Raw genomic sequence first — 12,523 nt, 5'->3', positions numbered from 1 at the left:
GAGATAGATAGATAGATAGATTGATAGAGTATATATGAGATAGATAGATAGATAGATAGATAGATAGATAGATAGATAGATAGAATAGACAGATAGATAGAGTAGATATGAGATAGATAGATAGATAGATAGATAGATAGATAGATAGATAGATAGATAGATAGATAGTATATATGAGATTGATAGATAGATAGATAGATAGATAGATAGATAGATAGATAGATAGATAGAGTATATATGAGATAGATAGATAGATAGTATATATGAGATAGATAGATAGATAGATAGATAGATAGATAGATAGATAGAGTATGTCAAAGTCGAAAAATATTGCAGTACACACATCACGTACAAACCACTCACAGATGGCCTCTGCGCGTGTACTTGTTCTCCCGTGCGTGCACATACTCGCAATTTGCGTATGGTCGCTCCCGCGGTCCTGCGCGTGGTATGGGTATTTACGGCGGAGTTTGTGAACGCATGGAGAGCTATCAAAACACATTACATATTTAATCCAAATAGTGCACAATGTACACATAGTCTCCTTACACCACATCAGAAAGTTATAGCTGTTTAAATGGTTGCAGAACAAAGGGATTCACCTTTACAGGATAGGAGGGGACAGACTAAGGTTATAAGGTGATGTTTGGTATCCAGCTGTAGGGTATTTTAAGGGAAACATTCCGGTGTTGGTTTGCGGAAGATCGCATGTTCCTGCTGATAGTTATGTGCAGAAATAGAATATAGATATAAACTGTATTTACTGTATATTATGTATGCGGGGGGAATCCAGAGGAGACCACCCACAAGAGCAGTTAAGAAAGACATCGCCCACCTATTCAAACAGACCTATGACCTCTCCTGTACTGTAAAAGTGCATTCCTGTGTCCAATGGACAAAGGGATTACAGTATCCCTTGTGTTATGTTTTGGATGAAGTGAATAAAGAGAGCCTGCAGCAGGCTTGGTCACACAAGACTCTCAACGCTTTCAACCTGATAGCGGAGGACCGGACCGGGAAGCGCATGCGAAATATTCTCACGTATGTACATTGACTGTAGCCATTTACTCTGTTGTATTGTGCATAATTTGTATTGTTAAACTCCCTTTCATATATATTACTCTGTGGTGTCGGTACCCAGTGTTTAACTACAAATCGGTGTTGTGTCCTCTTTTCCCTGCTAGGGTTTAAAGTGTATTACATTGCCTAACTGTATAAGATTCAAAAGTGTATTAATAAGGTGTGTACGCGCTGCGGGTACTTTGTACCGTCAGCGCTGCATAAGGTTTAGAGTGTAATATCATTGCACTGCATTGCTGCATAAGGTTTAGAGTGTAATATCATTGCATTGCATTACTGCGAAGGTTTAAAGTGTATCTAAGTGTGTGTAAGGTATAGCTTTCATTCCTGCATATCCTTTTTAATAACAAATATATACATCAATGAGCTTTGGAACTCAGATAATGTGTGGGTGTATTGTTTTCTCTTAAGGGATACAGCGTTTGCGATGTACAGCGCACTTTTATCGTATATGGTAATAAGATGTGCCTGGCGTCTGCAATATATATTAGAGCGGGCATTTTAAATATTTCTGAGAAATCTAAAAATGGCATTCATAAGTATATATGAGATAGATGATAGATAGATAGATAGATAGATAGATAGATAGTATATATGAGATTGATGATAGATAGATAGATAGATAGATAGATAGATAGATAGATAGATAGATAGATAGATAGATAGATAGATAGATAGATAGATCGATAGATCGATCGAGTATATATGAGATAGATAGATAGATAGATAGATAGATAGATAGATAGATAATACCTTGGAGAGGGCGGCACTCAAAGACTTGATAAGCAGATGTGAATAGAAAAACCCCGCAGGGCAACCTTTATTGTGACGTTTCGGGGACTAGCCCCTTCCTCAGACAGCTGGGGTCCCAGTGTTGTGTAGATAGATAGATAGATAGATAGATAGATAGATAGATAGATAGATAGATAGATACAGTAGATATGAGATAGATAGATCGATAGAGTATATATGAGATAGATGATAGATAGATAGATAGATAGATAGATACAGTAGATATGAGATAGATAGATCAATAGAGTATATATGAGATAGATAGATAGACAGATAGATAGATAGATAGATAGATAGATAGATAGATAGATAGATAGATAGATAGATAGATAGATAGATAGATCATACCTCCCAACTTTAGCCGCTTGTAAAGAGGGACGGTAGATGCTAGAATCAAGTGGGCTAAGGGACCTTTTCCGTAAGGGGTAGGAGTTACGACGCAAGGGGGAGGAGCTAGGCCAGCGGGATAGTTCCTCTACTATCCACGCCACCAACTATTACCTTTAGTAATTAGGTGGTGAGCGAAGCGTAGCGGAGCGAGCCACCGTGCCCGAAGCGTGGCGAGCGAAGCGAGCCCGCGAGGGTTTTTTTGGGGTACCCTGTTCGCCCGTAGCTCCTCCCCCTGGTGACGTAGCTCCTCCCCTCAACACGTCACAAGGTCCCTTCAGCCCCTCCGATATAGAACCAACCAAAGAGGGACACACGCCCGGCGAAGCCGCGCTCCCGAAAAAGGGGCGTGGCCTATGGGAAAGGGCGTGGCCTCGCGGGAGGACCCGCGATCGCGAGCCACGCCCCCGATTTCGTCATTGAGGGGGCATGCCCAGCGCTCCGTGAGCCGCTGGCATGCCCCCTCTCCCTCTGTCTGCACTGAATAGACACTGTGCGCATGCGCACAGCGTCTATTCATCACTGCTCTGCTAAGCAGAGCAGCGCGTGCAGGAGCCTCCCAACTGCCCCCCCCCCCCACCGCGGGACACTGCGGCCCGCGGGTGGGACAGCGGGACAGTCCCCAAAAAACGGGACTGTCCCGCGAAAATCGGGACAGTTGGGAGGTATGGATAGATAGATAGATAGATAGATAGATAGATAGATAGATATGACATTGAAGTCCAGTGGATAAGCAGAAATAGGGCAGATGTTTGAGGTACTGTAACTTATAGGGGATAGAAAAACATTTAGGTTTAGCAAAGCCTGGAAGAAAAAAAAAAGTACATTTCACCGTTGTGGAAAGAGGCCATTAGATAGATAGATAGATAGATAGATAGATAGATAGATAGATAGATAGATAGATAGATAGATAGATAGATAGATAGATAATACCTTGGAGAGGGCGGCACTCAAAGACTTGATAAGCAGATGTGAATAGAAAAACCCCGCAGGGCAACCTTTATTGTGACGTTTCGGGGACTAGCCCCTTCCTCAGACAGCTGGGGTCCCAGTGTTGTGTAGATAGATAGATAGATAGATAGATAGATAGATAGATAGATAGATAGATACAGTAGATATGAGATAGATAGATCGATAGAGTATATATGAGATAGATGATAGATAGATAGATAGATAGATAGATAGATAGATAGATAGATAGATACAGTAGATATGAGATAGATAGATCAATAGAGTATATATGAGATAGATAGATAGACAGATAGATAGATAGATAGATAGATAGATAGATAGATAGATAGATAGATAGATAGATAGATAGATAGATAGATCATACCTCCCAACTTTAGCCGCTTGTAAAGAGGGACGGTAGATGCTAGAATCAAGTGGGCTAAGGGACCTTTTCCGTAAGGGGTAGGAGTTACGACGCAAGGGGGAGGAGCTAGGCCAGCGGGATAGTTCCTCTACTATCCACGCCACCAACTATTACCTTTAGTAATTAGGTGGTGAGCGAAGCGTAGCGGAGCGAGCCACCGTGCCCGAAGCGTGGCGAGCGAAGCGAGCCCGCGAGGGTTTTTTTGGGGTACCCTGTTCGCCCGTAGCTCCTCCCCCTGGTGACGTAGCTCCTCCCCTCAACACGTCACAAGGTCCCTTCAGCCCCTCCGATATAGAACCAACCAAAGAGGGACACACGCCCGGCGAAGCCGCGCTCCCGAAAAAGGGGCGTGGCCTATGGGAAAGGGCGTGGCCTCGCGGGAGGACCCGCGATCGCGAGCCACGCCCCCGATTTCGTCATTGAGGGGGCATGCCCAGCGCTCCGTGAGCCGCTGGCATGCCCCCTCTCCCTCTGTCTGCACTGAATAGACACTGTGCGCATGCGCACAGCGTCTATTCATCACTGCTCTGCTAAGCAGAGCAGCGCGTGCAGGAGCCTCCCAACTGCCCCCCCCCCCCACCGCGGGACACTGCGGCCCGCGGGTGGGACAGCGGGACAGTCCCCAAAAAACGGGACTGTCCCGCGAAAATCGGGACAGTTGGGAGGTATGGATAGATAGATAGATAGATAGATAGATAGATAGATAGATAGATAGATAGATAGATAGATAGATAGATAGATAGATAGATATGACATTGAAGTCCAGTGGATAAGCAGAAATAGGGCAGATGTTTGAGGTACTGTAACTTATAGGGGATAGAAAAACATTTAGGTTTAGCAAAGCCTGGAAGAAAAAAAAAAGTACATTTCACCGTTGTGGAAAGAGGCCATTAGATAGATAGATAGATAGATAGATAGATAGATAGATAGATAGATAGATAGATAGATAGATAGATAGATAGATAGATAGAGTAGTGGGAAGAGGCCATTATCAGGGAACACATACTGGGATAAGAACTTACAGCTGTGCTGCCGCAATGATATAGAGGCTGACTGAGCCATGAGGCACCGCCAGTGGCTACTGCAAAAGGTCTTCTGGACTGGTTCATCAAAATAAAATCCCTGGTGCCTCACACAGGGGTCTGGTACGCTGGCGAGTAGGCGGAATGATGGTTCCACGAGTTTAAGCACAGAATGGGAACGGTCAATGGTTTTTATAGCGAGGCACCCCATAGTTTCCTATCAGAAGGTTTTATATTTTGTGCTATAACACGCTGGGAAGCGCCGGCATTAACAAGCTGCCCCTTAGTAAATAAGCCCCTGTGACACCAGCTGTCTGACATGGAGGAGGAGGAAGCACTGTATTCGGAGTCGGCGACTTGCACACAGAGACTGGCACCCTGCACCTAGTGGGTGACCACAGCATATTGCAGCACCATACTATGCCCTCTAATCTATGGCTCGTTGCTCAGCGTCCTACAGCGATATAATGACCCAAGCATTCCTATAGGCCGTGTCAGAGCTCCTTCCTGGAATAGAATATGGTGACAGACCGCACATCATGGTATGGCCGCACAGTCCACAGACTAGTATCTCAGCCAGCTGGCTTGGGATGAGCTGGTCAGAAGGGTGGCAGTAAAGCCATCTACACCTGGGGGAACGTCTACAGCAGGGCTGGGGAGAACCTCCCACACAATGGGCCTCATTCTGGACACAGCTACGTCGTGCGCCACAACCGCGTCTGTGCATTTATGCAAATGCCGCAATCAATTCTGAGCCTACTGAGATGCCAACTGGCAGCAGCGCTATTCCGTCTCGGCGAGTACTTAGGCGCACCTTGAACCTACCCAATGGCAGACTAAAAGCATCAGCCGCCTGTGTCCGACATCGCCTCTGAATACGGCCCAATGTCTTTGTTTTTATATTTCTTTTCCATTGGAGACACAATGCCACGTGTGATCGGCGCTTATATCTGCCGCAGGCGGCTGCTTTGGGGAGTCAAAAATCTACATTAACTTTTGGTAAACAGAATGGGTCTATGATTCCGTCATTGCCCTAATTGCTGCTTTGTTCTGTGCTTCACACTGCGCAATAAACACTGGCAAATGGGGAAGTTCTACAATTGCCACCAGGGGAGGGGGTGCGGTCCTGTTGCCGTCACGCTTGGGGGCGCTTGATCGGCAAACGCAACTTTTCACCCCCGCGGGACACTGCGGCACAGGCAGGCTGATTTAGCAAGGCGCCGCTAAAAAGGCAGGTACAAAACGTTAACAGTGATTAAGATCGACGGCTTCAAAAAGTCGACATGAGAATGCTTGACCTGTTTTTTTCAACATCTTCTTGATTCAATATCCACGTGGACATCTATTGGGAATTGTAACCTGTGGTGAGCAACCACGTTTCTACTGATAGTGGTCGGATAATAGTACTTTGTTGCCCTGTAGTATGTATGCAGATATATATATATATTACACACTATAGATATGTAATGAAACGTTCTGTATTGGGATTGGGTAACAGATGCGTGAATTACACAGCATTACCTGCGGACCGAAGTGATGATCGCCCTTCTTCTTCCATTCTCTTCTCTTTTCTCCTTTCTCTCTTTTGTAATGTTTTTGGTGTTTACTTTGCTCTTCAGCCTCTTCTACGTCCTGCACAAAACACAACAGATCAGCTGCAGAGATCACAGCATACATGACAACTTTCCGGCTACGCCTTCCCTCCCTCCCTTCCAGTCGGCTCAATAGGAGGCGTGGCTACAGAAAAAGGGGTGGTCCAGGGGTGTGGAGATGTCATAGTGTCATCGCAGGCCAGCCAATGCTATACAATGCCCACATTACCGGCATTAAAATGTCTCATGGCTACGATGATGCGATTCAGAATGAATCACATCATAGCCCTGCCCACTTTTCCTCCAGTAGCAGGGTGGCTGTAGAGTTGAGTGGGGGGCAGCGCGGGGATTCAGGGGGTGGAAGCTGGCTGCAGGAGACTTGCCCACTTTTCCAGGTGGCTGGGAGTGCCACACAATTTTAGGGAGCCTCCTGGCCTTTCTGGGAGAGTTGGCAAGTGTGGATCGCACGTGTGTTTTCCATGGGTGCAATCGTGTACCCCCCACCTCCACATTGCCATCTTCCCAGTGACACCTTTGGAATCAAAAAATGTGCCAGTGTCATGAGACAATGACCTCAATCACCGTCCTTCCTGGATACGCTCCCAGCATGAGGATGGCCATTCAACATTAATGTTTAGCAAACATCAGTGATCAGAGGATGATGTGCAATGGTTTTGCCAGCAATGGTGAGAGGCAGATAGTCTTCTGCCACCCATGATTTTGCCAGTAATGGTAAGAGGCTGATATTCTCCAGCCACCCATGGTTTGCCAGCAATTGTGAGAGGCAGATAGTCTCCTGCCACCCATGGTTTGCCAGCAATGGTAAGAGGCTGATATTCTCCTGCCACCCATGGTTTGCCAGCAATGGTGAGAGGTGGATAGTCTCCTGCCACCCATGGTTTTGCCAGCAATGGTGAGAGGTGAATAGTCTCCTGCCACCCATGGTTTTGCCAGTAATGGTGAGAGGTGGATAGTCTCCTGCCACCCATGGTTTTGCCAGCAATGGTGATAATAATAATAATAATTTTATTTATATAGCGCTCTGTCTCCAATAAGACTCAAGGCGCTTAACAGATACATAGCATTATATAGTACAGAAAATAATGAAGTACAGAACAGTTTTTCATAAAATACAGAAGCATGAAGATACTAAAGGGACATTATGGAAACGCTGAGTAAACAGGAAAGTCTTGAGTCTACTTTTGAAGGATTCTATAGTTGGGGCCTCTCGCACTGTGCGGGGAAGTGAGTTCCATAGAGTCGGAGCCACATGACTAAAAGCTCGACCCCCAGATGAATTACTGGAGATTCTAGGTACTGCTAAAAGTCCTTCATCTACAGATCGCAGTAATCGAGTGGGGCAGTATGGGATCAGAAGCTGCTTCAGGTACCTTGGGCCCTGGTCATGTAATGCTTTGAAGCTCAGTAAGCCAATCTTGAAGACGATTCACCATCTTGCAGGCAGTCAGTGAAGGGAGTAGAGGATGGGTGTTATGTGGCTAGAGCGGGGCTGGTTGGTTAACAGCCTGGCAGCTGTGTTTTGCACCAGCTGTGAGAGGTGGATATTCTCCTGTCACCCATGGTTTTGCCAGTAATGATGAGAGACTGGTATTCTCCTGCCACCTATGGTTTTGCCAGCAATGGTGAGAGGTGGATAGTCTCCTGCCACCCATGGTTTTGCCAGCAATGGTGAGAGGTGGATAGTCTCCTGCCACCCATGGTTTTGCCAGCAATGGTGAGAGGTGGATAGTCTCCTGCCACCCATAGATTTGCCAATAATGGTGAGAGGTGGATAGTCTCCTGCCACCCATAGTTTTGCCAGTAATGGTGAGAGACTGGTATTCTCCTGCCACCTATGGTTTTGCAAGCAATGGTGAGAGGTGGATAGTCTCCTGCCACCCATGGTTTTGCCAGTAATGGTGAAAGGTGGATAGTCTCCTGCCACCCATGGTTTTGCCAGTAATGGTGAGAGACTGATTTTCTCCTGCCACCCATGGTTTTGCCAGCAATGGTGATAATGATAATAATTTTATTTATATAGCGCTCTGTCTCCAATAGGACTCAAGGCGCTTAACAGATACATAGCATAATATAGTACAGAAAATAATGAAGTACAGAACAGCTTTTCATAAAATACAGAAGCATGAAGATACTAAAGGGACATTATGGAAATGCTTGAATATACAGGAAAGTCTTAAGTCTACTTTTGAAGGATTCTATAGTTGGGGCCTCTCGCACTGTGCGGGGAAGTGAGTTCCATAGAGTCAGAGCCGCATGACTAAAAGCTCGACCCCCAGATGAATTACGGGAGATTCTAGGTACTGCTAAAAGTCCTTCATCTACAGATCGCAGTAATCGAGTGGGGCAGTATGGGGTCAGAAGCTGCTTCAGGTACCTTGGACCCTGGTCATGTAATGCTTTGAAGCTCAGTAAGCCAATCTTGAAGACGATTCACCATCTTGCAGGCAGTCAGTGAAGGGAGTAGAGGATGGGTGTTATGTGGCTAGAGCGGGGCTGGTTGGTTAACAGCCTGGCAGCTGTGTTTTGCACCAGCTGTGAGAGGTGGATATACTCCTGTCACCCATGGTTTTGACACAAATGGTGAGAGGTGGATAGTCTCCTGCCACCCATGGTTTTGCCAATAATAGTGAGAGGTGGATAGTCTCCTGCCACCCATAGTTTTGCCAGCAATGGTGAGAGGTGGATAGTCTCCTGCCACCTATGGTTTTGCAAGCAATGGTGAGAGGTGGATAGTCTCCTGCCACCCATGGTTTTGCCAGCAATGGTGAGAGGTGGATAGTCTCCTGCCACCCATAGTTTTGCCAATAATGGTGAGAGGTGGATAGTCTCCTGCCACCCATAGTTTTGCCAGTAATGGTGAGAGACTGGTATTCTCCTGACACATATGGTTTTGCAAGCAATGGTGAGAGGTGGATAGTCTCCTGCCACCCATGGTTTTGCCAGTAATGGTGAAAGGTGGATAGTCTCCTGCCACCCATGGTTTTGCCAGCAATGGTGAGAGGTGGATAGTCTCCTGCCACCCATGGTTTTGCCAGCAATGGTGAGAGGTGGATAGTCTCCTGCCACCCATAGTTTTGCCAGTAATGGTGAGAGGTGGATAGTCTTCTGCCACCCATAGTTTTGCCAGTAATGGTGAGAGACTGGTATTCTCCTACCACCTATGGTTTTGCAAGCAATGGTGAGAGGTGGATAGTCTCCTGCCACCCATGGTTTTGCCAGTAATGGTGAAAGGTGGATAGTCTCCTGCCACCCATGGTTTTGCCAGTAATGGTGAAAGGTGGATAGTCTCCTGCCACCCATGGTTTTGCCAGTAATGGTGAGAGGTGGATAGTCTCCTGCCACCCATGGTTTTGCCAGTAACGGTGAGAGGTGGATAGTCTCCTGCCACCCATGGTTTTGCCAGTAATGGTGGGCATCTCAGTTCTGGCATGTTCAGTTGTACACATAGCACCAGGGAAGGAGTTTATTGCAACGTTTGCATAGAGTTGCAGACAGGCGACCACCAATAGACGCTGTGCGTGTGACTGGCCGCAGACGTATTACTTATTGGCAGAAGGCAGCCGCTGTCATTCTATTGGTCAGTGAAGGTTACACAGGGAAGAGTGTAGCTTTCAGGCAACGGAACCCAACAACCGATACATCACCAAGTCCCTCCACATGTAACCGGAGAGGGAGCTGAGCACCATATTAAGGATAAATATGTTTATTTCTTATTTCCTCCCCATTAATCTCAGCCTCTGTCACAGCATATAAACAGGCAATCGGCGTCATGTCTCCTCACGCATATCCTCCTGTGTGGGAACCAGATGTGGCCTGTCAGGGACCAGCTGGAGGTGATCAGCGTGAAGCAGCAACATGAAATCATTTCCAGTTAGGTCCTGTGTGCAATGGAGGAATTTCCCCGGGGGCCTTGCAGAACCCACAGACATAGCAACACAACAGGCGCGGAGACAGCAGAACACATAGCGCTCAGAAATCAGCATATACGGCCGTACGCAGAGATGGACACAAATGCCGTCGCTACTGCCTCCCCGTACGCAGCGGATCTGCGCTAATCTGCTAATACCACAGCTGCGAGTATTTGTGCAGTGACGCCCACCTACAAGTCTCTGATCCGCAGCTTGTGCACAAAGACGCACAATCGGTTGGAATCAAGGTTTACTTGGGACGCCCCCTGTGTAATGTGCTCACACCTTGTTTCGGGTGTCGGGAGGTCAGCTGTCCCAATTACCTCCGGATTAGTGGATTGGTGCGTGTCATTCTAATTAGTATTAAATTCCACCTACTCGTTTCAATCGTAACGGCCCATAACTGCCGGCACGCGGCTTCTTTGTGGGTTTAATAGCCTTGGGGACCTACAACAGACAAATGAGGAGACATCAATCTGCAGCCGGCAGGAACGGGAGTGGCGCAACATGAACACAGTAACTACAACTGGAATTGTTAGTAGAGCCGTAACTAGACTTTTTGGTGCCTTTCCCCATCCCCCTCCCCATATTTAACATAGGGCCAGTGTGCGTCGAAGGCACGTGTCAAAAATATAGGGGTGTGGCTTCATGGGGAAGAGGCGTGTTCACAAAATAATACCAATTCAAATTACGCTGCACAGTAGTCTCCATTATTCATATTACATCACACAGTAACGCCACTTACACACATTACACCAAGAAGAGCCCCTTTATACACATTACACCAAGCAGAGCCCCTTATACACATTACACCAAGACCCCCCTACACACATTACACCAAGCAGAGCCACTTACACACATTACACCCAGAAGAGCCCCTTATACACATTACACCAAGAAGAGCCCCTTACACACATTACACCAAGCAGAGCCACTTACACACATTACACCAAGAAGAGCCCCTTATACACATTACACCAAGCAGAGCCCCTTATACACATTACACCAAGAAGAGCCCCTTACACACATTACACCAAGCAGAGCCACTTACACACATTACACCAAGAAGAGCCCCTTACACACATTACACCAAGCAGAGCCACTTACACACATTACACCAATCAGAGCCCCTTATACACATTACACCAATCAGAGCCCCTTCTAAACATTACTCCAGACAGAGTCCCCTTTTACACACTACACCAGGTTGAGCCCCCTTTTACACACTACACCAGGTTGAGCCCCGTTTTTACACACTGCGCCAGGGAGGAGATAGACAGAAAGAGAATATGTATGCTTGCTCCTGAAGTAGCACCAGCCTCCTCCTGCCCAAACGCTGCAGAAACAGAAGGGGAAGCCCAGCGGTGGAACCTAACATGGGATGGGAAGCTGCAGCGCTACCTCACTACCTATGAGACAGGCCAGTGGCAGCGCTGCGGGCGGGCAGCGACAGACTGCTGGGTCGCGGTGGATGCAGGAAGGGGGGAAAGTTTGTGCCGGTGCTCCTATGCGCTGTGGGTCGAGCACACTCAGCACACGCCTAGTTACGGCCCTGGTGTGTGTTGTCTGACCCCCCCTTCCCTATCCCCGGGAGCATACAACTTTACCTCATGACTAAACCACAAAGGTCAGAGCGTGTGCACACAACCAGGGGCAGATCCAGAGCAAAATGACAGGGGGGCACCATGTCAGGAGAAGGGGGGGAGGGGCGGGGGAAGGTGACAGGGTGAAGCAGTGGGTGACAGAGAGAAGCAGAGGGTGACAGAGAGGGTGATGCCTTGGCAAGGCAAAGTGATGCAGGAGGGAGGCAGTGGCTGATGGGGTGAGATAGTGGGAGACAGGGAGGCAGTGGGTGACAGAGTCCAGCTGCTCCCATTGCGATGGATATAGGACAAACCTAGAATAGAAGGGCCAGCTGCCGAGAATGGGGTAGTGCCCTTTATACACATAATACCCACAGCATTAGTGCCCCTTACACATAATACCCTCCATAGTAGTCCCCTTTATACACATAATACCCACAGCATTAGTGCCCCTTACACATAATACCCTCCATAGTAGTGCCCTTTATACACATAATACCCACAGCATTAGTGCCCCTTACACATAATACCCTCCATAGTAGTGCCCCTTATACACATAGGGGGTAATTTATACCTGATCGCTCGCTAGCGTTTTTTGCAGTGATGCGATCAGGTCAGAACTGCGCATGTGCATGCACCGCAATGCGCAGGCGTGTCGCACGGGTACAAAGCGGATCGTTGCTGTGCGATGGGTTTTACGAAGAATCCATTCACACAGCCGATCGCAAGGAGATTGACAGGAAGAAGGCATTTGTGGGTGGCA

At 47.3% G+C, this 12,523-nt stretch overlaps 1 protein-coding gene across 6 annotated transcripts in view; it reads right to left on the bottom strand.

Annotated features, from left to right (window-relative positions):
* The window catches only part of LOC134928666 (uncharacterized), a 147,021-nt gene that overhangs the window by 72,324 nt on the left and 62,174 nt on the right, over positions 1 to 12,523 (bottom strand). For 3 of the 6 annotated variants that reach the window (XM_063924635.1, XM_063924634.1, XM_063924633.1), the window contains 2 exons: positions 10,556 to 10,624; positions 6,178 to 6,288 (listed from right to left, as the gene is read on the bottom strand). The exons of 1 other annotated variant lie outside the window; for it this stretch is intronic. In XM_063924635.1, the coding sequence (XP_063780705.1) occupies positions 6,178 to 6,288; positions 10,556 to 10,624 (180 nt within the window). The remainder of the gene's footprint in view (positions 1 to 6,177; positions 6,289 to 10,555; positions 10,625 to 12,523) is intronic. 2 more of the 6 variants (XM_063924638.1, XM_063924636.1) reach the window with 1 other exon arrangement.

The sequence above is a fragment of the Pseudophryne corroboree genome, chromosome 5, assembly GCF_028390025.1.
Source record: "Pseudophryne corroboree isolate aPseCor3 chromosome 5, aPseCor3.hap2, whole genome shotgun sequence".
NCBI classification, from domain to species: Eukaryota; Metazoa; Chordata; class Amphibia; order Anura; family Myobatrachidae; genus Pseudophryne; species Pseudophryne corroboree.
The sequence above is the reverse complement of the archived record's forward strand: the minus strand, read 5'-3'. Positions and strand labels throughout refer to the sequence as shown.